Source organism: Mirounga angustirostris, unplaced genomic scaffold (assembly GCF_029215605.1).
Source record: "Mirounga angustirostris isolate CCGP_5_RB_7025 unplaced genomic scaffold, mMirAng1.0.hap1 SCAF_6, whole genome shotgun sequence".
NCBI lineage: Eukaryota > Metazoa > Chordata > Mammalia > Carnivora > Phocidae > Mirounga > Mirounga angustirostris.
The window spans coordinates 90232047-90258049 of NW_026991714.1; the positions used below are offsets into that span (position 1 = coordinate 90232047).

Consider the following 26003-nt stretch of genomic DNA (forward strand, 5'->3'; position numbering starts at 1 on the left):
AATCTTTATTCTTTTCAAATGAGGACGCACACAGCTATTTTAAATATGATAACCCATTATTCTGTTTTTATAAGTTTTTATTATAAAAATATAGACCTTCATTATAGAAAATCTCAGATTTCTCTTAAAATGGTAATACCACTGTCTACAGCAAATTTATCAAAAGCTTTGTTAATAACCCTCTGGATCGGGGCACCTGGGTGGCTCAGTCGTTAAGCGTCTGCCTTCGGCTCAGGTCGTGATCCCGGAGTCCTGGAATCGAGCCCCACATCAGGCTCCCTGCTCGGTGGGAAGCCTGCTTCTCCCTCTCCCCCCCTCCCCTCCCCCCCCAACTTGTGTTCCCTCTCTCGCTGTCTCTCTCTGTCAAACAAATAAATAAAATCTTTAAAAAAAAATAAAAAAATAACCCTCTGGATCTATCCAGTTACGGAAAGAGAAAGGAAGTGATTTTGATGTGTTTTGGTGTCAATAGTCAAGATGATTCATCGTGGTCATTAGCAGACCCTGGGCTCACCCCTCACACTCAGACACCGACACGTAAGGCCAGGGCAACCTGATCCAGAACAGAGCATTTCTTTGCAGAAATGATCTGGTTCAGGGAAAGCCCAATTTCCCAAATGCTGGGTTTCTCTGCTGATTGAACAATTTTAATTTTTTCAAATTGGGACTCTGGATGAGAGAAATGCTGGGACCATTTCCTCTAGTTAACCACAGATGACCCTCTTATTTCAGCCCATTTCTTGGTGGGACAATGAGGGGGTCTGACACAGACTCTTGAGCAGATAAATGGGATGCACTGGTTTAAGTTTTTTTAAAGTAGCTGCAATAAGGCCCAGAAGTTTCCAAGTTGTTAATGCAAGGCCTCTGCCTTTCAGCAACCTCCATCTGTCTCCTGCTGATCCTTCAACCCAGGCACGCGTGGGTTCCCTCAGGCCGCATGATGCCTGCTCATCAACGTCTAGGACGTAAGATGCTCCCATACTTTAAACAGACACAGTGCAGGATGAGACAAACTCAACAACTATGCACACACTGTCTCTCTATACATAACCCTCCATTTCTCTCTCGACCACGTAATTTTGGAAAGGCAACCTCTTCTTGGTCTTTCTGTGATTCAGGAAAATGGTCCATCTTCTCCATTTTCCCCAGGCTCAGCATGTATTCTGAGGTGGTGGGGGTCGTCGGCAGCACCCGGAAGTATAGGGCCGCCTCCTCCCATGTCTACCCGGACGTGAAGGGAGACCCCCTGGAGGCTGGTCTGGTTTGGTTTGCTCCCAAGGCTCACGAGACGCACACACACCTTTCGTCATCCATCTCCAGGCTGGACTCGCTCTCGGACAGCTGTCGACACAGGGCCTCTCTTCTCTCCATCTCTCTCTGCAGCTTCCTCTGCAGTCGCAGGTTCTCCTCCCGCATGTGGCGCTCCTCCTCCAGATATTGGGCCATTTTCTCAGAATCTGAAAGGCCAGAATTCTCGATTCAACTACGTTTCGTGCAATCATACTCAAACCTGAACTGAGAAGACCGCAGTCTGGCTCCTAGGCCACAAAGAATGTGCTCCCTCTCCCACACACAGGAGACCTGCATTCAAAGTTTACCCCACGTACCCAAGTTTGCCAACAATCTGCATTTACAGAATAACAGAAGAAGGGGCATGGCACTGGGAGGTCAGGTATCTTCACTCCCATTTAGGTGCCTTCTAAAGTGCCACATGTGGAGGAGGAAATGGTGAACAGCAGCTACCAGAGCCCTGCGCGCTGCTGCAGCCCACGGGGGACGGGGCGGGGGGGGCGGGACCCAGCCCAGGGACCCCCATTCAACCCGGGTCTGCTGCCACTCAGCTCCAGTCACACCTGTTAGCACACCAGTGAGGACCAGTGCACTAGGACACACTCGGTAAGTCAGAATTCTGTTTATAAAAACAGAAACTGACACAGTAAACAACTTTAGGTGAATATGTCAAGTCTAACTTCTGTGAGACTCTTTCCCTGACTCATGCACAGCCTCTCTACAGCAGGTAAAGACCCATATACCTGTCCCTCAGAAGCTGCCCCATATGACAAGGCCCCTGCTACAGGACTGGTTTCCTAGGCCAAAGCTGATTAGCTTCAGGGTGGGACGCTGGAACCAGCTGAGCGCATCAGATTTACTCTACAGGAATCTGAAATGTGGGGCTGACCTCTTCATGAGGCTCTAGAATCTCCTTGTGCCGAGTTCCCTGGAGCATTCCAATGAATGGTAAAACTTGCCCCCACCCGGCCCCTTTGCTGACAGAATATGTTAAGTCACCAAAATAATATTAATATAAAATTCAGTATCTGCCCGATCATGTTTAAGAGAGACCTACAGCTTACTGCTCCATATTATTAGCCCACTCCAAATTCTTTTAAGGAAAGAAGCAGTAGAATTCCATACTGATCACTTCTTTCCCACAAAGTGACCCTACTTCAACTCCGAAGTCCATCCAATTAGTTTGTTTTAAGCACCTCTATGAAGGTATGGTGTTTTAGCAAATAATGACTTCTGATGATAAGTATTCAATGATTTCCAAGACAGCATCATTACAGAATATATAAAAGCTCTTGAATATCCTTATTTTAGAAATTCAAATAAAAATACCAAAAACACTAAGTTATTAAACACTATTATGTGCACTAAAAACTAAATCCCTCAGTTGTTTTCAATATAACCAGAAACCCTGCTGCCTAATCCAGATGCAAAAATCTCTTTAATTGAAGGCATGCTGGGAAGATATTTACAAAGTACACTTTTAATATAAACGATTTAAATTATTTCATCACAAATAATGCAAGCCTGTAGAATTTTTCACTAGCTCTACAGGAAGCACTATATTGGCCCCTTGGAGTATTATTGTTTCTAGAACAAGAGGGGCAGCTGTTGGAGCAAGCTGCCTTTCTTTTCCATAAATAGGAAAGCTTTAGAGAACTGAGGATTTCTGAGGCTTTTCTGAGGAAAATCGTTTAAGAGAAAACACTGTCTTTCAGATGCAACCCTTTAGCATCTGGGGAAATCAGCAGGGGAATCCTTAAACAATAATCTATACACAAGAACATCAGTTAGTAGGAGTGATGGCCGGAGGACTTTCCTGGCATCTGGGCAATTAACCCAGAAGCCAGAGGACAGAGAAGGCACCAGGCCCATCACCTCTAGGTGTTACAGACCAGCCTCAGGTGACTGACACCACGGTATTCCTTGGGTGCCCTCTGCTGGCACATCACCGGTGACACTTGATTTCAAGGCTGGATTTACTCCCATGAGTCACCCTGTCACCTTCTCTCACAAAGAGCTCCCTAACACTTAGGGGCCACACCTGATGCTTCCGCCATCTTCAGCCATCTTGGAACACTTGGTCAAAGTCAGCATCGACAGAAGGTGACTTCCAGACGGACTCCAAACAGGTGGGTCTCCTATGATCCAAAGGTGGCCTGTACATTTTGCATCCCCTTTCAAGTTTATAGTTAGAAAATGCTGGTACCCAGACCCACCCCAAACAGATCAAAATCCTGTGAATGAAGCCTCTCTACCGCTATACTGAACAGTCCCCAAGGGATTCTTATGTTCATCCCGAGCTGAGACCTATTGGGAGACAGGTTCAAGTTCTGATACAGCCAGACCTGGAGGGTGAGGAGCCAAGTATCCAGAAGCAGCCCAGGGAGGCGGACTACCTGACCTCAGTCACTAACTCATCTTCTAAACCAATTCAGACCAGCTGTGAGCCAGCTGGGTGCCACATGTCCCTCCTTCCAGTCAGCTTTCTCTGCCCTCACAAAAATCGAAATCGCACTTAACGGATGCCTCTGTTTGCATCTGCAATCTCTTCAAAGACCAAATAGTGCCATAAGAAGAAAGTAAAGGGAATGAAAAATTCCTCCTCAATTTCCTCTAAAGATTTTGTCTGGGGCACAAGAGAAGTATACACGAGAAAGCCGATGGCACTGAAAGGAGTTCAGGAAGGCACGAAAAGACCTCTGTCTGTCCGGCACCCCAAAAACTCAAAAAATATCCTAACATATCTAGTATTTGAGAATTCACTGATTTGTTTTCATAAAATGTATGTCATGGTTCTCAACCCAAGGTACACATCAAAATTCCTTGTATTAAAAAATTGGAGAACCAGTTTCTACTCCTAGGGTAAGCCCAGAAACCCATATTAAGTTAGACAGAATGATGAACCCCCAAAGATGTCCACATCCTAATCCCTGAGGCCTGGGACGATGTTACCTTACAAGGCAAAAGGGACTTCGCAGATATGATTAAGTTAAGGACCTTGAGATGGGAATTTATCCTGGATTATCTGGCTAGGCAAATGTCATCCCAGGGTCTCATAAGAAAGAGGCAGGGGGTCAAAGTGAAAAGATGCGCCCATGGATGCAGGCAGGAGTGCTGCCAAAGCAGGGAAGGGGCTATGAGCTAAAACACGCAACCTCTAAAAGCTGGGAAAAGCAAGGAAACAGAGTCTCCCTTAAAGCCTTTTACAAGAAACCAGCCCTGCTGACACCTTGATTTTAGTACAACGAGACCTATTTTGGACCACAGACCTTCAGAACTATACTTTAACACATTTGTGTTGCTTTAAGCAACTAAGGTTGTGGTCATTTGTTACAGCAACATGAGGAAACTAACACTATTTCTTACAGGTTCCAAGGATGATCCTGAGTCACCAACCCAGATGCACTACTGGACTAGAACTTGCAATGAACTTTAGAGAAGAAAACATAAAGAATCACTGAAATTTTAAATGCACATTCCCTGGACTCCATAAATCCACTTCTGGAGTTTATCCTGGTGTTCTTGCTCAGGTGTCAAATGTGGGGACACAGATGTTCATTGTGGTGGCAGCATGACAACCAAAATGGGTCCGTTGGTATGGGACTAGTTAAATAAATTATGATATACAGCATCCATGGGCCATATGTTCTAAGACCCTCAGTGGATGCCTGAAACTGAGGATGACCCCAAACCCTGAATATACTATGTTTTTTCCTAAATATACACACCTATGATAAAGTTTAATTTCTAAATTAGGCACAGTAAGAGATTAACGAAGTAATAATAAACTAGAACAATTTTAACAATATAATGTAATAAAAGTTATATGACGTGGTCCTGGTTTCTCTTGTAGAGGCCAAGGGCAGGCCACTCCAAGATGGGCCACTTTGGCAGGAACAGTATTTTGAGGTAAAGCAATCCACACCCAGAAGATTCAGGAAGAGCTCTTTACTACCCCCTCAACTGCCTGCCTTTATCAGGAAGACAGCTATTCACAGAGATTCTTCTTTATCTAGAAAACTTATCTACATAATAGGGCAACCTTTGTTTTCTAAACCTCTCCTCTCATCATCCTGCTAATGGTCTGTCTCCCTTTGTATCCTCAGACCTCCACCCCTCTCTTTAGCTCATATAAGCTTCCCGATGCCTGACTGTCCTTGGAATTTCCATGTCTGTGTAGAGTCCCACATACATATGCTACTAAATTTGATTTTCTCCTGTTAATCTGTCTCACGTCAATTTGATTCTTAGTCCAGCCAGAAAAACCTTGAAAGGCAGAGGAAATTCTTCCTCCCCAACACTCTCAAAATATCTTAGTGTGCTGTACTCACCCTCCTTGTGATGATGTGACATGATACAATGCCTACGTGAGGAGATGAAGTGTGGGGAATGACATAGGCATTGTGACAAATCATCAGGCTTCTGCTGCCCTTCTGACGGTAAGGCAGGAGGGCCACCCACCTCCCGACCAGGCTGACACAATGGAAAGCAAAGCTATGTAGATAAGAAGGCACTAGTGTATCCATAGAACGAATACTAAGCAGCCTTTTAAAAAGGGAACCAGACAGCTCTCTACATGTATTGGCAAGAAAAAACTTACAAGATACTGTAAGTACAAACAGAAAAATACAAAAGAGTGTGTTCACGGTGCTGCTTTTAGTATAAAATAAGTTCATACAGACACATACATGTACCTGGAAGAATCAATAAAAAAATGTGCAGCGGGGGGTCGGGGCGAGAGGGAGAAGCGCTCTTCCCTGCGCCACACTGTCTAGTCAAATGCATCTGAGCAGCCTGTGCGCAGAAACAGGAAAGACCCAAGCAAATGCACAGTGACCTAGTCAAGTGTTCAGAAATCTAGTTCCTCTGATTTCCAACTCAATATCTGGACATTTTCCCAAACAATAAGGCTGCATTTTTAAAGCATTTATTCTTCAAGTACAATGAGCAAATGTTAGCTGAAGCTAAAATTTAGTAGTAAGGACGATAAACACTATTCTCTGCCTTAATTCCCCAAAGTACATTTGTGACTACAATCCTAGAGATGAACACAAGGAGAAGACCAAAAATAGTACCCAATTCTGGACCCTCCTGAAATTATTTGATTTTCAACAAGTATTGTAAACTGTTTTCCTGTCCTACTATAATACTTTCAAAAATAATCCATTCCAGGATGATAGAAAGATTTCTACACGCATGTATTGGTAATGAAATACAGGATGGATTTGATCTATGCAAATTCCATGGTAAATACTGGTAAAAGCCTGTGCTTGGTAAACGGGTTGACTGTGCCCACAGAAGACCAGTGAAATCAGAGGTGACATACGCTGTAACTGAGCGGCTCTCAGCTGCTTCTTCAGCCTCTCCACTTCGTTCTTTAAAAACCTGATGTGGCGCATCATGTTTTCTGGAGAGTCTATCTCCATGGAGATGTCTCTAGGCGACGGGGGAGCAGAGACTGGCTGGTCTAATTTCTCCTGCAGGATTCTTCAGTGAAAAGAAAAATTCCAACAATGAAAAACAGTTTGCCTTAAAAGACAAAACAACATACTAGCTGGAGGGTTTGTTTTCATAGCAAGCTCCTGTGAATCACCGGAATTCACAGGGTTGTCGAACTCAGGCTCTGCACATTTTATATCCACTTCTGGTCTCCCTTACCTAGTATCCAGGTCAAGGTCAAAGGGCAGAGCTGAAGGATCCACCCTCCTTTTCTTCTTTTAAATGACCACTGGTAATTAAGCATTAGTGAAAAAGTCTCCAGCATTTGCTTCTGATTATTATGCCTGGTATAGAGTAGGCACTCAGAATTATCTGCTGACTAAATGAATCACATCTGTTTGCGGAAACGGAGATACTAAAGAAATTTCACTCTCAATGCTTTTCTGGTCAACACTTCCGAACTATGTACTGTGGTCCCCCTTGGAAGGTGACGCCACACAGACTCTACTTCTAAAATTTCCTTCCTGAAAAACCAATCCTGAGGGTGGGGCAAACTGGGCTGAAGGCCCTTTGTTTCTGGTCAGAGCACAGGTAAAAGATAAAGAACAAAACCAAACCACAATCACTGGGTTAATAATTGGTGGTCCCACCTTCTATACCAATTACGGTTAGTTTGAGGCACAAGGAACGTGAATATTCAACGGCTTTTCACCAACCACATGATACTTCATATTGCTTAACACAATACTTTGGTACTTATACATATAAAACCTCCAACTGCGCTCTGCAAAGGAAGACAGATTGGCAATGGACCTCTATGTCCCCTTTCATAAGCTACTAGGGTCTTGGTTTGGTTTGGCTTTTAACTTTTTACCTTTAAGTTTGCCTAAATGCAAACTGTGAATCACCTTCAGGCCTGCCCTTGTTGAGAAAACTGGTATGTTAAATATTGTAATGGTCCCTGAGTTTATTATATTAAATACCTTTTCATAATTCAATTTTTTAGTACCACTACAATAATGCAAAGCATACTCAATTCAACTACGGCTTGAGTATTTCCCTAGAGATATAGCTTTAATTTTCACTTTTCTTAAAGCCTGTGATAGGACTATATTTTGCAAATTTAGAGATGAACTCAAAATAACTTATGGATGTTCATCCAAACCAAATAGTTATGGCCAAAGCCTCTGGTTAGCAAAAAGATCCTAGTGAAGTAGATTAATGAATATTTTTTAAAAACTCCCTTTCTACACCCCCCACACACACATCCCACATACAGAAACCCCTGACATTCTTCAAGTCCTGCTCCGTCACCCCCATTCAATGTATGCGGTACTTAAAAATTAGGGCACGAAGGGGCTCAAGAAATGTCTGCTGTTGAATGACATTTCACATCCATGTACATATATTTAGCAAAATGATTCCTAACCTTAACTATGTACAAGTATTTACAGTAAGTTTTCAAGTCAATTGATAATAGTTTTCCTATGAAAATCTCAGCCTTCCTGATGAAGTACATTCTAGAGATGTGTCATAATTAAGCATACATAGTACACATCCTAAGCACTTGAGAAAACCGGGGAAGCCAGTTCAGTAAGGTAAAAAGCTGAAATTGCAACCATCTTTCCCGAACAATTTGAAGGTGACTAATTTTTTCATAGCCTTTGTCCCAAATGAAAGGAAATTTTACTGGGACTATAAGAGAGAAATATAAAGACGTGACCAACATGAGAAGAGTTCAGAAGGCTTTCAACATTTTTTTGGTTTGGCAAATTAAAATGATGTGCATCACCCAAAGAATTAAAACACCCCTTTCCTATTTGTCAGTCACACCCAAAGCATGCCCTGGCCGTGCACACGCCCCACACTGAATAGCAAGACTAAAACAAACCGCTTTTCAGCTTCAAGTTTGTCCATCCTTTTCCAGAGACGATTAACTAGCGCTTCCTGTTCTTGTTCCAAAGTATTTTCAAGGTCGATCTTCTCTCGTCTCAACTAAAGGAAGGAAAAAAGTTTTACTGAGAATAGTAAGCCACTTAAACTTTGTTAATGAGATTTTTTGATTGGACTATTAGGACCCCCTTATTTGGAGAAAACTGCAAAGAAATGGCCAATTTCCTGGCACAGACACATTAAGTGCATCTAGTTCTTAAACTTTAATTGAGAAAACCGAGACAGGTTCATTCTTTGATGTTAAAGCTTAATTGCTGTCTGGTACATGAATCACCCTGCTTGTTTCAGCATTTATTCAAGGCACATGGAAAGTCCTCCTTAGAGAGGGTTTGGGGGAGCTCGGCTTACCACTCATACCAGGACTTCTCTGGGTTTGTCCCCCGACCCCAGTGCTGCATGTAGTTCAGGGCTAAACCAGGAGGTTATATTACCATGTATATAAATAACTCAACACCTGAAGACAATTCTACATACTGATTAATGGGTGTACAATACTAGTTAACTCTGAGAAGGTAAAGAAGAAGGAAGGTTTGATTTGGGGGAAAATCTGCAGTTGCAAAGGAAGCCCCAAAATGCACTCTACACTTCATGAAAAGAAGCAAAGATGGGAAAATGCATTTAATCAATCACTATTGGGCAATATGCAAATACTGTGAACAATGCCAGCCACTGGCTAGTAGGGTGTGTAGCAGGGAACCAAAAAGTCAGAATTTTCTGCCCTCATGACACATTTTAGTGGGGTCAAGACAGTAAATGAAATAAATTATATACTTTGGTGGAGAGTGAAAGCGGTATGAAGAAAAAGAGGGCTGGCAGGAGGGACAGAAAGTACAATGATCAATTTCACAGTAACGTGCAGAGGGAATGCGTTATATCATTCTTGTACTTCTCTAGGGGTTTGAGATATTAAATAATTTTAACAGAATTTTTTTAAGATTTTATTTATTTTTGAGAGAGATCGAGAGAGAACAAGAGCGGGGGGGTGGGTGCGGGCAGAGGGAAAAGCAGACTCCCTGCTGAGCAGGGAGCCTGATGCGGGGCTCGATCCCAGGACACTAGGATCATGACCTGAGCTGAAGGCAGACACATACCTGACTGAGCCACCCAGACATCCCAGAATTTTTTTTTTTTTAAACAGAGAGAGGTTATTGTACTGCCCCTATGCTGTCTCTTATAATAGCAACTCACCTTTTCAATCACTGAGTCAACAAATTATTTTTGATTGCACAGCTACAAAGATTTCCTTAGCAGGTCACAGAGGCAAGCTCCTCACTGATCAAAGATCCCCCTACATAGGGGCGCCTGGGTGGCTCAGTCAGTTAAGCGGCCAGCTCTTGATTTTGGCTCAGGTCATGATCTCAGGGTCCTGGGATCGAGCCCTGCTTTGGGCTTCCTGTTTGGGGAGGAGTCTACTTGACTCCATCTGCCACTCCTCCTGCGCTGTCTCTCTCTCGCTTTCTCTCTCAAATAAATAAATAAATCTTAAAAAGAAAAAAAGATCCCTGCATATACAGTAAGATGAGACCAGTACTATGTATAAACTGTAGTCTTTTAAAGCAACCAAAGCAGACCTTATTAACATTGAATAAGCCAAGATCACATGGTCAAATGAAAACACAGCTGGGAAATACTTTCTGTGCACCGGGGCGGGGGGGGGATGGACGGAGGGACGGGACTCAGAACAAGAAGCATCCTGTGCAGGCAAGCTGGGAGCACACTACCGCACAAATGCTCTTTGGAATGTCAGACACTTCCTACCTGTAGCAAGGAGGAGAAACTCTGGAACAGCTCTCAGAACTCCTAGTAAACTGTGGGATGCTCTGCGCTGACCATATGCTTAGCCAAGCTTTGAAGTGCAATTCACAGCCATTTTTTTTAAAGAAACAAAATTCCAAGGCATTTACCCTTTAAGGATCCTGCTCCCCCGTTTAACTGAAAGCATTATAGAGAGTACTTGGTAGGCAAGGAAAAAATTCAAGCAAGGTATCATTTTACAGTAGGAATGCCTAGTAAACTTATGCCCAGTTGCTTTTAATTTTAGAGTAATCGTGCATAATGCTAATCAATAACTCTGGAAAGCAAAATCAAGACAAAGCTATCTCTACCCCTGTGTAACTTACTAGGCACATGGCTGTGAGCAGGTCCTCATCTACTGAATGAGCAGCCTGGCCTCCCTGCCTTGTGCAGTCCCCTCCAGGACTGGCCACTCTATCCTTCTCGGTCAGCCTTAAGAAGGCAGCTGTCCTCAGTCTGAGCTAGCTGAGGCACAGATCCTTAGAGCGGGGAGCAGCAAGAGAACCAACTAAGCCCACCCTTTCATTTTATTTTTTTTTAAAGATTTTATTTATTTATTTGAGACAGAGAGAATGAGAGAGACAGAGAGCACATGAGAGGGGGGAGGGTCAGAGGGAGAAGCAGGCTCCCTGCTGAGCAGGGAGCCTGATGCGGGACTCAATCCCAGGACTCTGGGATCATGACCTGAGCCGAAGACAGTCGCTTAACCAACTGAGCCACCCAGGCGCCCCCACCCTTTCATTTTAGAGCTGAGGGAACACTGGTCTGGGAGATGGTGTGACTGGCAAAGCGATACCACCAAATGGGAGTGCTATCAGTCACCATGGTGGCCGAAGAGCTGGGCCCCCTCCAACCAGCAAGTACACGGATCTTGAGGAAAAATCAGGATTTAGGGTAAATTATGCTGCGGTTTGTGAGCCAACAATTCTTGGGAGCAGCAGACCAGGGGGTGGCTTAGGGAGTCTGAGACGATGCCAAACAGGTAAGAGAGCAGGCGACATGGGCTGAAAACGTGCGTGAATCCCAGGTTCTTTGCGGCACCTACTGGTAGAGCTACGAGCTATCAATTCACTGCCCACTTCAGTGAACCGCTGTTGTACCAACGCTCTACTAACTTATTTCCATGAAGCCAGCAGCACAGGAGGCCCCAGCCCAGCAGCTCAGACGTGGGGGTTTCACACCACAGGCTGGCAGTGCCCTAGAGTCCATTTATCTTTAGCCTTAGAAAGAGTGGACTTTCCTTATTTTTTCAGTTTTAAAAAATCTCAATTTTTCGGGCGCCTGGGTGGCTCAGTTGGTTAAGCGACTGCCTCCGGCTCAGGTCATGGTCCTGGAGTCCCGGGATCGAGTCCCGCATCGGGCTCCCTGCTCGGCAGGGGGTCTGCTTCTCTCTCTGACCCTCCTCCCTCTCATGCTCTCTGTCTTTCATTCTCTCTGTCTCAACTAAATAAATAAAAAAAAATCTTAAAAAAAATCTCAATTTTTCTAGACATAAATAAATACCAAAAAAATGAAAAATCTCAACTTTCCTGCATCACTGAGGAGTCCTCATTGACACTAAAAGGCAAAGAAGTTGGAGGAAATGGCATTATGATTATCATTAATTATGACTACAATCAATTCCCCCTCGAGTTCTTTATCAGAGTTGCCCCTCCATTGCTTGCCCCCCTAATTCCACAACCTCTATATTTAGAGCCGAAGCATACACACCAGCTCTGCCGACTCAGACAGAAGTTGATTTTCTGTGCTAACATTGTCCTGAGATCAGACAATCCTTGAATCTGACAGTTTATGCTGAGTTTACAGAGCAGTAAGTCAGAAATTCTTGCCAATGGAAACTTCAGCCCAGTGACACACTGCTTTCATTATGCTGGTCTCTCTCTGTCATACTCTCCCCATCTCCTTCCTAACAATATCTGACGGCTTTTCTCATTCAGTGTTTGTGCAACAGGCACCCACACACCGATCACCAACATCAAATTCTGATGGGCGAACCCAAGCCCCTTCTCCCCCGCCCCCACTCCAAGATCTTATTTATTTGAGAGCGAGCGCACGCATGCGCCAGCAGGTGGAGGGGCAGAACGGGCGGGAGAGGCAAGCCGACTCCACCCTGACTGCAGAGCCCAACTCAGGGCTCGGCGTTCGACACTCAACCGAGCCATGCGGGCGCCCAGAACCCAAGTCCCTTCTGACTGTTTATTCTGTGAGCACCCAGCACCAATGGGTATCACTGACTTGTATACTATTTATTTGAAAGCCTGCTTTATAATTAAGTCAGTTCAATGGACTGCCAAATTCTTTTTTTCTTCTCTTCAGTAGCTCTCCTTCCCATTGCAAGTTAATTAACGTCAGACCAGGAGTTCTTATTATGTTCCCAAAATAAATACAGAAACTTCAGTAGATAAACTTAGTGCATAAAAATCTAGCTGGTTCATTTGACTTCACAGCCCATCCTAGCTCTATCTTCTCAGTGGACAGATACTGACCCATCACCAAAAAAGCCAAAGGTGGCTGAGAGATGGGTCCCTGTAGCATTTTCCCATTTAAAGAGAACTGGGACACCGGGGTGGAGGGAGAGGTGTGCGAAAGAAATGGTTGGCCAAAAAACCTGAAGAGAACTTCAGCCTCACCACCGTGCTCAACTACAGAACTTGGGAAGGGTTTAATGGATTTTTGAAAAGTTTTAGTTTAACCACATTATCATGATTTCCATGGGGGGGGAGAGAGAGAGAGAGAGAGAGAGTGTGTGTGTATGTGTGTGTACACACACATACATAGATATTTTTAAAAGATTTACTTGAGAGAGTGGGGGGAGGGGGGGCACAGAGGCAGAAGGAGGGAGGGAGAGACAAATTCTCCAGCAGACTCCCAGGTGAGCGCAGAGCCTGATGGAGGGCTCAATCCCAGGACCCTGAGATCATGACCTGAGCCAAAATCAAGAGCTGGACACTTAACCGACTGAGCCACCCAGATGCCCCGCTTCTATGGGAAAATGTATTTTGAACCCCTAACCTCTGGCTTAAAAAAACAAATTTTGGAAGGCAGCCCCTTACAACTAATCCAAGATAATAAAAGAGAGGGAAAAGCCCATGAGGTAAGGGCTACCATAAAAACAGAACACAGACACAAAGTTTGTTACAACGCACAGCAGAGGGCACAGAGATGGTGATGATATAAGCACCATACCCAACGTTTAAAAAAGAAATCGGAATCCTCTAAGACCTACATTAACCAAACTCTTAGTTGGCTAGATTTTTTTCCCTAAGAGAAAGAGATAAATCCTAAGAAAACAAGTAGGTGCTAGGATGCCCCAAAACCTTCCAGGTTAAGTAGTATCTGAAGGCTATCAATAGCTTAGCCCAATTTCCTATCAATTTGTTATGTAACACCATTAGATGTTCAAAGTGGTTACCCTGGAGATACAGCAGAATCACCTGGGAAGGTAAAAGCACCAATATTTAGAAAATGACTAAATTACAGACAGAAAAATGAACATTTTTGCAAAGGTTGAATGTTTGTATCCCCCCCAAATTCCTACGTTGAAGCCCTAACCCCCCAGTGTGATGCTATATAGAGGTGGGGCCTTGGGGAGGTAGTTAGGTTTAGCTGATGTCATGAGGTCGGGGGGGGGGCGCCATGGTGTAGGGGTTCATGTCCTAAGAGTCACGAGAGACCTTGCAGCTTGCTGCTGTCTGCTCTCCCCCACAGGAAGACACAAGGAGAAGTCGGCAGTCTGCAACCTGGAAGAGAGTCCTCATCATAACTCCACCACACTGGCACGCAGATCTTAGAATTCCAACCTCCAGAACCATGAGAAATGAGAAATAAATTTCTGTTGTTTTTAAGCCAGTCTATGTTGTTCTAGCAGCCCAAATGGGGTAAGACGATTTTTGTTTCTACCACAAGAGTAGAGCCAGTAAAAGATCTTAACCTCATTCCAGCCTACTTTGCCAATATACCTGAGTTAATCAAGGTTTTACATATCCATAGGAAAGAACAGGATTCATGGGGGGGGGGGGGGGGGGCTATGAAAATAAAGATCATGAGCAACTGACATGAAAAGAGCTGAGTACAATGCATCATGGTCCTTGCTCTATGGCAAAGCCTTATTCACCAATTAAAGCAACACAGAGTTGGTCAAAAGCTGTTGGTGTCTGTCTGTTCAGGCAATCAGTGGAATTTTGCTCAGCCCTGACAATTCTCCTCCTAGGTTGGAAAACATCTGACCCTTGCCTTCTGGAAAAAAAAAAAAAAAATGCTTTTAAGAAATCAAACAGCCAATTTGTTTTACAATTGAATTAAGACAGGTGTTCCTAGACCACAGAGCCCCTGAGGTACCTATCTGATTAACCAAGCTGCAGCTGGTTTCAAAATTAAAACCAAGTTCTAGGTCATCATCACTGCTCATGCAATGCTAAGCACAGAAAGAGCCGACAGAAGTTTGTCAGTGAAGAGCAAGAGAAAAGGAGAGAAAGGATGCTCACCTTCAAGTTCAAGAAGTCAATTATAGGTGAAAAATTTATCTATATACATCAGAAATCTACTAATAGAGGGGAAAAAAAGGAAAAAGATGTAAAAAAATCATAAAGAACTATATAGCAAGATAATTAGGGTTGCCCTTTGGGTGAAAGGAATATTGGTGAGAATTTCTCTTCCTGCCTGTTTCTGTCCCCATCCAATTTTTTAATGAACATTTACTATTTTTGTAACAAAAAACTTAAAGACATCTAATTTTAAAAACTGACAATTTCCCAATACAATTTAACAGTACATCCATTAATTTAGGATGCTAATTTACATATACAAAATCCTGAATAAGCCAATAAACTCGCAGAGGATAAAATGTTAGCTCTTTGAAACACTCTTGAGACTTTTCCAGATAACCCAGAATCAACCTTCTTTACCACAGTTTCAAAATATTTCTTCTCAAAGACTGTGTTCTATAAAAATTAGACTTGTTCTTTTGAAATGAACATAACTTCAGGACAATATTAATATCCCATCAATATTAACATGTGAAAATGACATTATTTCATCATTTACCAGTTCAGTAAATTTTGCTTTTGTTCAGTGGTGTTGAGAAATGAAGGCTTTTTATGAAAAACACAACAAAACAAAAAACACACATAATTACTCAGATTTATATGGTTTCTGGATTTAAGTTTTCATCACTTAACATCGGCATGATAGCATATAAATCTGCATAGTGGGTTCATAATTCTAGGGGACTTTTACCAAATAAGTACCACCAGTGGAACTGGGTGTACATTCTTCTGCCACATCAAGAGTGCTGTGGAGAAGTCCATGGGAAAGGAGTCCCATCAAAGTGGATGCGGTGGATACACTATCACATCAGTGGCTACCACCAGTCCATTATCTAAAATGAGCTTAGGGGCGCCTGGGTGGCTCAGTCGTTAAGCATCTGCCTCCGGCTCAGGTCATGATCCCAGGGTCCTGGGATTGAGCCCCGCATCGGGCTCCCTTCTCCACGGGAAGCCTGCTTCTCCCTCTCCCGCTCCCCCTGCTTGTGTTCCCTCTCTCGCTGTGTGTCTCTCTCTGTCAAAATCTTAAAAAAAATAAATAAAATAAAGTGAGCTTAAGAAAATAACATTAGGGAAACTTTGCTTGATATGCTTTCTCCAAAATGGAAGTTTCTGTGATAAATCATTACCGCATCCATCCCACTTTCTTACACAGAGATGTTGGATTTACTTAGCCATTCATTCATCAGCCATGTATGTTTAGCTAAGGAGAACGCCCTTTCTTAAGTCACCAACTATATTATTGTTCTGGTCATAAAGATACAAGATTTCATGCATTTCAAAATCACAAAGTCTGAGTACAGTATCTCTGGATTTTACTGCCCTCACTATAGCATACCAAATGGCCTTCAATTTTACAGGCAAAATCTTTACTTCCAGGGCATGACCAGAAACGCACCCTGCTGGATTGTGAAGAGGTGTCTCTTTCTTTACACAGGAAACGCATCTTGAATTTTTTCCCTGCCATTATGTAACATCATCTGCACCAACTGATCCACATGGCAAGTATGCTTCAAAATAAAGTCTGACAAGATAGAACATAGTGAGTTTTTCTAATTAATTGAAATGAGATCTAGCAAAGGAATTCTGAGGGATTTTTCCCCCACGTCCTGTAGAGAGACTGACTTATCTGTGTCCCTGACAGAGCTCAGAGTATACTTTCCCAGGCCCGGAGTGGGGACCTCTTAGTGGGCTTCATGACATCCTGACGGCTTATGGGTTACAAAACAAATCAGCTGAAAGGAGAGCCTGCTAACGCTTCCTTTGAGTGCTGAGGATTGCCCCTAGGTTGCCTACTTCCAAGGTACAAGATCCCATTCACGTTTCAGCTACGCTCTGAGGGTTTTTCCTACCTTTCCCAAATAAGCGGTTGGTAAGATGCTTGCACCCAAGCTTCTCGAGCAACCAAACATCCCCAAGGATTTGCTACAATCAAACTGCCACTGAGCAGACTTCAGGAATTACTATGATTATTGTGTCTGGCTGCACACTGATGCAGCTAACCTACACATGCAGGCACAGGTTACGATGATTAAAAAAAAAAAAAAATTAAAAGCAGGCAGCAAATTATAATACCCTATTTAAAAAAAGGGGGGGGGGAAGAAGAAAGAGGAAAAGGGGGAAATAAAAAATATGAATAGCAGTTGTTTGGGGGGTGGATTGTAGCCTAGGTTGTGTTTTTTTCATTTCTGTACTTCTGTGTTTTCCAAGTTTTCTTTTTCTTTTTTTTTAAAGATTTTATTTATTTATTTATTTGACAGAGCGAAAGAGCACAAGCAGGAGGAGCAGCAGAGGGAGAGGAAGAAGCAGGCCCCCTTCCAAGCAGGGAGCCTGATGCGGGACTCGATCCCAGGACCCTGGGATCATGACCTGAGCCGAAGGCAGATGCTTAACCATCTGAGCCACCCAGGCGCCCTCCAAGTTTTCTTGAAAGAGCAATGGATCACTTTTATAATACATAAAACAATTAAAAACTGCCAACATGTCCACAGTTTGAGATTAGCATTTGAAATCAAATTTCAAAGCCTGCAGTGGTCACTAAATGTCATCTCCTTAATGGAAGTGAACCCTCCAGTCACAGGGTTGTTCTTTGGGAAAATGGCACAGAGAAGCCCGCGGGGACAACCAGAGCCAGGGCGGCAGAGTCCTCACTGCCAGACCTGCAAGGGCAGCAGGCAGCAGAATGGGACTATAGCAAACCCAGTAGGGCCACACTCCCTATGAACTTTAAAAATACCTTGTTCCACAGCAATTAAAAAGATCAACCAAAGATGCAAACCTGGTTTGCATCTTAAACGAATTACCGTGTACACAAGTAAGGCAGAAAGGCCATCTTGTCTCCTGAGCTAAGAACAACTGTTCTAAGAGCTGGAAACCTAAAACCTTTTTTTTTGTTAATAGCACTTAAAATATACTGTTTGCTTGTTTCAACTTAAAAAACAACAACAACAACAACAACAAAATAAGTCTTGTCCTAAGGCTTGAAGGACATCACTCTAAACCCCAGCCCTGTGATTTGCTACAGTCACAGAGGGTGAGAGACCCCGGGGTAAGAGGGTATCGCCTCTGCAGTGCTCCTGAAGCTGGGGTCTTTTCAGGCCTCTGTACTCACCGGACACTGCCAGGTGGCTGAAGGTAAGCCCCCAGCACCGATCAGCACGGAGGCCTACATTAGGCAAAACGCTGCCTGGAAAGACAAGCTTACGCCCTCAAAGCCACCACGGAGGCAGACCACCGCAACCCTTCTCCTTCCTCGCCCAGGAACAAAGAGGAAGGGTTCAACCTCACATCTTCTTCACCAGCTTTGTTCCGTTTCCAGCATCTCTGCTCCATGCAGGGCCTGCACCCACTTTTTACCGCACGTCTTCCTCCCATTTGTCTCCTCCCTGTTCCCTTGCAACAAGGCTGGACTTAGATCTATCCAACCGTGTGTGTCAATTAACAAATAATTAAACCAGGTGCCAAGGAGCTTCAGGGCCTCTCCTGTGGTTGGGGGTGGGGGGTGGGGCCACTGCAGGGGTGTCACTGCTCCCCTCCACCACAGCCATGCACACAGCGTCCCTCCTCACTGTCCACAGATCCACCGGCCTTCCCGGACCAGGAGACCAAGCTCCACGAGGCCAAGGACCTAACATCATCTTTCTTAGCAGAGTATGTGTAGACAGCAGGCACATAAACTGAATGAATACAGGCTCGGGGCCATACAAATGCGCTAACTGCTCATAGGCACAAACGAAAGCCAAAGGGGCTGGGTCACACAGGGCATGTGAACACATACTGATTCATCAGTTGAAGAGACCAGGTCAAGGAAGGTGGTAAGACATTTGAGGCTCAGTTAATATGCATGCTCATTTTCCTGGAAAACGGGTAGGGCAAAGTACCACAGAAATTAGATGGAAACTTTCATTATTAACAGCAGAAGCTACAGTTTTTGGAGAGCTTACTAGATGTGAGTCACTGGGACTTGGTGTTAAGGTCAACATTGTGCCTTTCCTCCTTTAACTTATTAGAAAATCTATAGGGAAGAAACACTTGAATTGTTTGCTAACTGCTGTTTGGGAAGCAGTACTGGTCATTATGTGACTGCTTGACAGCACATACCCCTGACTGCCTGGAGAAACGGACCTGTGGGGATCTGGGGGCAAGAGAGCATGGCACACAGCACAGCATGGTTTTCAAACTGCAGGTCATGAACCATTACTGGACTGTGAAATGAGTCCGTTGTGACCTACATTTTGTGAAAAATGAAACAGAATTCAATAGAAAATCAGTGCAAAGCACAAGAAACGCTGTTTTAGGAAACTTGTCCCCATCACATGTATGGTTACAAACACATTGGTGTCCTGGGTTGCCATGTTAACTTCTCTCTTGTCCACAGTGAAACAATTCTGAGGGGAGGGATGAAAGAACTTCGCTATGCGTGGAGTGTGAGGAGAGGCAGGATGCCAAGAGTAATCCTCTCAACAAAGCTACGAATTTAGGTATTCATGTCTGTTTCACAAAAGAGCTCAAACTGCTTGCCTGATGTCACACGGGTTCTTCAGATGGAAGGAAGATTTGAACCCAAGGAAGAGTTTTCCTATGCTAAGATAGGGCTAAGATACTATCATTTGTAAATGGAGGCTAATGAATGAAATTACCATCCAATTCTGAATCCAACTTTAGACAAGGATGTCTCTGCTTTTGGGAGCCGGGATTATCTCAGATAAAAGAAGACACCCCAAATTCCAGAAATAACAGAGAAGGCCACACTCGCTGGGCCAGCTAGAGGAGAACAGAGGAAGGACATCTGGTATGTGGCAGGTGACCCTGTTCATGATGCGAGTGTTAGCTGAATTACAGGACTAATTCCCCATTAATTCACTCTATTTTTTCCTGTTGTACTTCCTAACAATGGTTAAGTACCTAGTCCACCTGCTTACAGTCACGGTCTTCTCTTTTCCCACAGTGTTCCATGCCAAGTGCACAGAGGGCCCTCCACAGCTGCTGACTTGAACTTCACTTAATAAATAAGCTAGTACTGCCTGCCTCTTGATGCTAGTTATCCTTCTCCAGAGAAATAAGAAAAATCCTTCCTGGTTGGGAGAAAATATTCAAGATCAAGATTTCCTGACACTAAGAGAACATTCCAAGTTTTAAATGTTCTGTCACCTAAGAAAATGTGAATACCAAATAAGAGACTAACAATGATCATGTTTGAACAAAAATTTTCAAATAAGGGGTTTGCAGGCAGCGACCACCAGTTAAAAAAAAAAAAAAAGCCCGTCACAACACTAAAGTCATGCTGACTAGACTAATCCTAGTCTAAAGTGAGGGCCTCCTGGCATGTGAGTTGCAAACGATATATCTGATAAGGGAATTGTATCTAGAATATGTAAGGAACTCTTACAATTCAATAATAAAATGATCTTAAATAGACATGTTTACGAAAGATATAAAAATGGCCAAGAAGCACCTAAGATTCTCAAAATCATTAGCCATCAGGGAAATACAAAACCACAATGAATACCACTTCACATTTACCAAGATGGCTTTAATCAATATGGTCCAACCACTTTGAAAGAACAGTCCAGGGGCGCCTGGGTGGCTCGGTCAGTTGAGTGTCTGACTCATTTCAGCTCAAGTCATGGTCTCAGGGTCTTGGGATTGAGGCCCACAGTGGGCTCCGCACTCAGCAGGGAGTCTGCTTCTCTCCCTCTCCTTCTGCCCATCCCCCACCCCCAGCTCACACTCTCTCTAAAATAAATAAGTAAATCTTTAAAGAAAGAAAAACAAAGATAAGCAGGCTAGCAATCCCCCCAAATGGTAAACACGGAGTTACCATGTAATCCGACAAATGCACTCCTAGGTATGTGCCCAAGAAAAATGAAAACATATATCCACATGAAAAATTGTACATGAGGGGGACCTGCGTGGCTCAGTTGGTTTCAGCTCTGGGCATGACCTCAGGGTCGTGAGATCAAGCCCCACAGTGGGCTCTGCACTCCAACAAGGAGTCGGCTTGAAAGTCTCTCCTTCTCTGTCCCTCCCCCCGCCCCCATGCTCTCTCAAGTGCACTCTCTCTCCAAAATAAATAAAATCTTAAAATAAAAAAAAAATTGTACATGAATATTCACAGCAGCATTATTCATAATAACCAAAGGGTTAAAACAACCCAAATGTCTACCAAATGATGAATGGATACACAAAATATGATATCCATTTATTTTATCCAATAAAAATCCATGCAGTGAAACATTATTCAGTTGGGAAAAGTAGTCAAGTGATACAGGCTACAACATGGATAAAAGCCTTATGCTAAGTGAAAGGAGCCACTTGCAAAAGAGGACATATTATATAATTCCATTTTTATGAAGTATCCAGGATGGGCAAATACAGACAGGAAGTAGAGTAGTGGCTGCTTCAGGGGAATGGGAAATTCAGAGTGACAGCTGAAGGGTACAGGGTTTCTCCTTGAGGTGATGAAAATGCTCTAAAATTGATCGTGGTTATGGCTGCACAACTCTGAATAGACTAAAAGTCAATAAATTGTACATTTTAAATGGAGGATTTTTATGGTATGTGAATTTATCTCAATAAAGCTGCTACCGTCACCATCACCGCCAAAAAGAAGGTGATCTAGGATATTAAGCAGAGGAACCAGATTCCCATCCAATTCCTTTGGAAGCCAGTGCCCGGGTCCTGAACACTGCACTGTACCTCCTTCCAAAATACAAATGACCGCTTTCCAGTTACCTGGCCAAATCTACACTTAAACTCTTCCAACAAAGCAGTAGGAGACCGTAAGACACATGGGATAACTGCCTCCAGATAGCTTACAGTTTAAAAAATAGGTTTACTGTCAGATAGATGAGCAAAGGCATGTACTACAGACAAATCATTATAATACATAATGTAGTACATGCCTTTGCTCTTGATAATGACCTACAGTATAGGATATATTCTGTAATATAGACCGTGACCTACAGTGTATCATATGGAGGATAATCAAAGAGAGGATCAGATCACATTCATGGAAGCACAGAACAGATTTATTTTTACTGGACGAAAAAAAAAAAACATTCCCCCAAAGCACTGACTAAAATTATTTATAGCTGAACAAAATACAGAATAAGTTCCCCAACATTTAATCATCCCAGACATATCCAAAACAAAGGGGGGAAGTTTCATGATGATGTTAAATTTCTCCATCTTAATTAACATAGGAACTTGATATCCCAGATCTGAGGTTTATTTCCAGGATAGGGCTTTGCAGTGCATATATTCCATTGTGAACTCCATTTCTTTATTATTGAGGTCTGAAATAACCCTGAAAGTGCACTGTGTCATTAAGTTGGTGAGAATGTATGCCTTGGACATCATTTTAAAGGGTTTCAGTTACTGAAGTCCCCAAAGAGTCTTAAGATTGCAGCAATCCATTCTCTCTCCCCCATGGACTCTAAGATCAAACCGTCCTCTCAAGGACACCAGGCCACTACCTCCACCTTGTGGCCACAGCTAAACCCTGAGGGTCATAGCCCCATCTCCAAAGTCGCCTCAGCTTCTGAACAAATGCAAGAGAGAAGCTGTTTCAGTTCCTGACAGCCACCACCATGAAGGCCGTGACCAAGTGAAGTTCTCACAACACCCACCCCTGTGAGAATTTCACTTGGTCACTTGGTTAGCTCTTGATTAATAAGTACCAATACCAAGTATTTGGTGTGTCAGGGACTTAAACAAGAATCTTCAAAGCTTTAACTTCAATGGAACTGGTTACTGCTTCTCTTAGGAATTAGCAGGTGAACTTTGGAATACAATGTTTTTAAACTGTGTGTGGTAGGTGTTTTCTAAATTTAGATATTGCATCTGAATTCCGAAGACAAATGGTAAGTATAGATTACTCTGGATATGTATAAAATAGCCGACCTTTGAAAACGGAACTTTTTTTTCTTTTACCTGGAAGGGATAGAGAAATGTTTTTAGGACCATTATTCACAGTCTTAGAAAACTCAGTGACATTCCTCCCTATGATACAGGGAAATTCAAGAATAACACTGAAAACAGATGTCAGATTAATTCCAACCCTGACTTCCTCTCAAAGCTGACATTCCCGTCACCACTTCATTCTCAGGGACAATAATGAAACTAGAGCGGCCCTGGGGGTGATTTCAGAACCAGTCAACATGAACTGAGACGCACAGAAAGACCCTAAAGTTTGGATAAATCAGACAACTTTGCATGAATGGCTTAGCCAAACCATCGAACTGGCAATCAGGGTTGAAATTACAAAGAGCTGGAAGATCTTCATCAATACACTGAATTTTACATGGAAACCAAATCGCAGTACACTAGGGTCAGCTTCTTATAATTTATCTTAGGGAAAGTAAAATCTCAGGACATTAGATCGGGGGGAAGGCATCAGGGAGCACCGAGGCTAGGGATAACAAGTACTTCTGTCTGACATACCAACTTGGATAGGCTGATAATGGCTGTCCACAGTTCTGTGTGTTGAAGAGCATAAGGACCAGTCTGGACTCCCTAGGCAAGGCCTGTGCTCAAATACCAATGTCTGCCAAGGGCAACGGACAAAGGGACCATACCCTATTACTTTCCATCTTCTGTACCTGTTTAAGCTTGCCATTCCTGATTTTAGTTTGTCCTCCTCTGTTTACAAATGGAAAACTTGGGCCCAGAGAAGTGAATGAAGTCAATGCAAGGTCATACAACTAGTTAGTGGCTGAACCAGGTTAAGCAACCAAGTCTATGACTCCATATCGGTATCAACAAATCGAGTTGGGAAAAGATAGGGTTCAAATAATACCGCTAATAATTGCTAATAATACTGCTAATAATTCAAAGAAGAAAAATGCTGTTTGTTCTGAAGAACCCCTGACAGAAAAGTTTTAGCTCCACAACCACACTGTCTCAGGAACTTTCACAGAAACTATCCTGTGGTTAAAAACACATTGTTTCCCCTCGGTAAAAGGAACCTAACATTTCCTGCCTGTAAATCAGTACATCACAACATATCCCCAGAAACTTTATTAATTGCAGTTAAAAAAAAAAAGAGAGAGAAAGTGTGAGAGAGAGAGAGCAGGTGCTAGGCAGCTCTGTCAATGCGTACTTCAGAAATGAAGTCCCCACTGTGGGAAGAAACAGCTGAAAAGTATTTTTCACTTACATTGCTCAGGGTATCTGCAGGCCTGAAAGAACAAGCTGATAAGAGGAGAAAAAAGTATATGGAGAGAACTATATACATTTTTACCTGTTCTAATGTGAGCTGCTTAGAAATGGTATCATTCTCCAGTTTTTTAATTTTCTTCATCAGTTTGTTGACCTGGAATTCCTGCTCCTGTTCGAGATGCTGTTCTAGTTCCGCTTTCTCATGCTGCAACTGGAAAATGGGAAAAACACAGACGTGAAAATCAAGACACTCAAAAGCCAGAGAAACACGGGCTCCAAAAGCTGGGTCCACTGAGTAAGAGGTATCATCACAGAAGTTACAACCCTCATGTCTGCCGATACCCAAGTGTACACCTATGAGGAACCTGCCCCTAGGTTCCTCTAACTTACAACCAGAAATTATAGCACACGCACACAGACGCCTGGCCTGAGCCAAAAGGCTGAAAATGACACGGCAGATACACCTGAGCATCAAATCATGAGTAGACCCAGGTTTCTGTTTTTAAAAACATGTAAGTGGTTGCCTCTGTAGGGAGGAATTGGGAGGCTAGGGAATGAGGTAAAGAAGGAAACTTGCTTTTCAATATACACACACACGCACACACCCTTTTGGTACTCTTCAAATTTTATACCATGATAAAAATTAAATGAAAAATAGAAATTTTACAGTCAGTTTTTACTAAATGAATTACTCAGATTTATATAATGTGTGTAAAGATGTCACAATCAGAAAACATACATAAATTATTCTGAATACTATTTCCCTATATACTAATAAGCATCCTTTGGCAAAAATCAGTACAATTAATTATCTTTCTATAATGAGAACATACATCACACCTCCTACATCTTTCCTAAAAACCAAGGGGGGAGGCCTCTTATTTATGCAGTTAAAAGATAAAGTTATGGTGTCATTGAAAAGCTTTTTAAAAATGTACTCCAACCATCAAAACCAAAAGGGAATAAAGGAAATCCATCAGATGTATGACTACTGGGGTTCTCATTAAGAACTATGCTTTATTTCTAACATTCTCAACTGGGAGGTTGGGTTGATCCACAGCAGGGGTTGGGTAGAATGATAGCAACAGGGTCCAGTATTTTCAAAATCAAGGGGAGATTAAGTAAAGGGTATTAAAAACAATGAAACACACACAGTTGTATGTACATATCTAAGAGGACACTGCTCCCTAATTTTACCTTCAAAACCATTTCTTCAGGCAGCATGGTGTACCACGTTCTTCATATGCATAGGCAGGCATGATCACCCCCTTTTTCTATGTGACAAAAGAGGTTTCCAAGATAATTCAGCTGGAAGGTGGCAGAGTCTGGGACCCACATCCTGTTCTGAACCCCAAGCCAGCGTTCTCCCACCGGATCCTGAGCAAACCTAAGAGGAATCATCTTCAGACTCCTCTAGTGTCCAGTGCATGCCTGGCGTTTAAAAAGTCACATGACCAAACACGTTTCAGTAATCCATGCGTGCTTGCCTGGAGGATGCGATGTCTTTTTGTAAACCCCGCATATGGTCTGATTAGCCAGCCCTGAGCAACCTCCACATGGCTGCACCGAACCCTCTCCACACTGGACACAATCCCACTGCTCTGTAAGCAAGCACATTCTTGGTTAAAAAAAAAAAAAAGTTTAAAATCTGACATAGTATTTTAACAATGGAAATGTTGACTAAACAGATGCTGGTTTTCTGCCAACTGTTTCTGATGTGCAACTCCAAAAAAAAGCTGGTCAACCTTGCAGGGACCCAGAAAAAAAGCAGATGCAAGGAGGTGCTTACAGTGACAAGTCTATTTTTAGCTCGCTCCTTAAAAC

At 43.0% G+C, this 26003-nt stretch overlaps 1 protein-coding gene across 1 annotated transcript in view; it reads right to left on the reverse strand.

The window, feature by feature from the left end:
* The window catches only part of CCDC6 (coiled-coil domain containing 6), a 106128-nt gene that overhangs the window by 16151 nt on the left and 63974 nt on the right, over nucleotides 1-26003 (reverse strand). Inside the window, exons 3-6 of the mRNA XM_045877890.3 lie at nucleotides 24262-24390; nucleotides 8621-8724; nucleotides 6617-6777; nucleotides 1301-1457 (exon numbers count right to left, since the gene is read on the reverse strand). Coding sequence (XP_045733846.1) covers nucleotides 1301-1457; nucleotides 6617-6777; nucleotides 8621-8724; nucleotides 24262-24390 — 551 coding nt within the window. The remainder of the gene's footprint in view (nucleotides 1-1300; nucleotides 1458-6616; nucleotides 6778-8620; nucleotides 8725-24261; nucleotides 24391-26003) is intronic.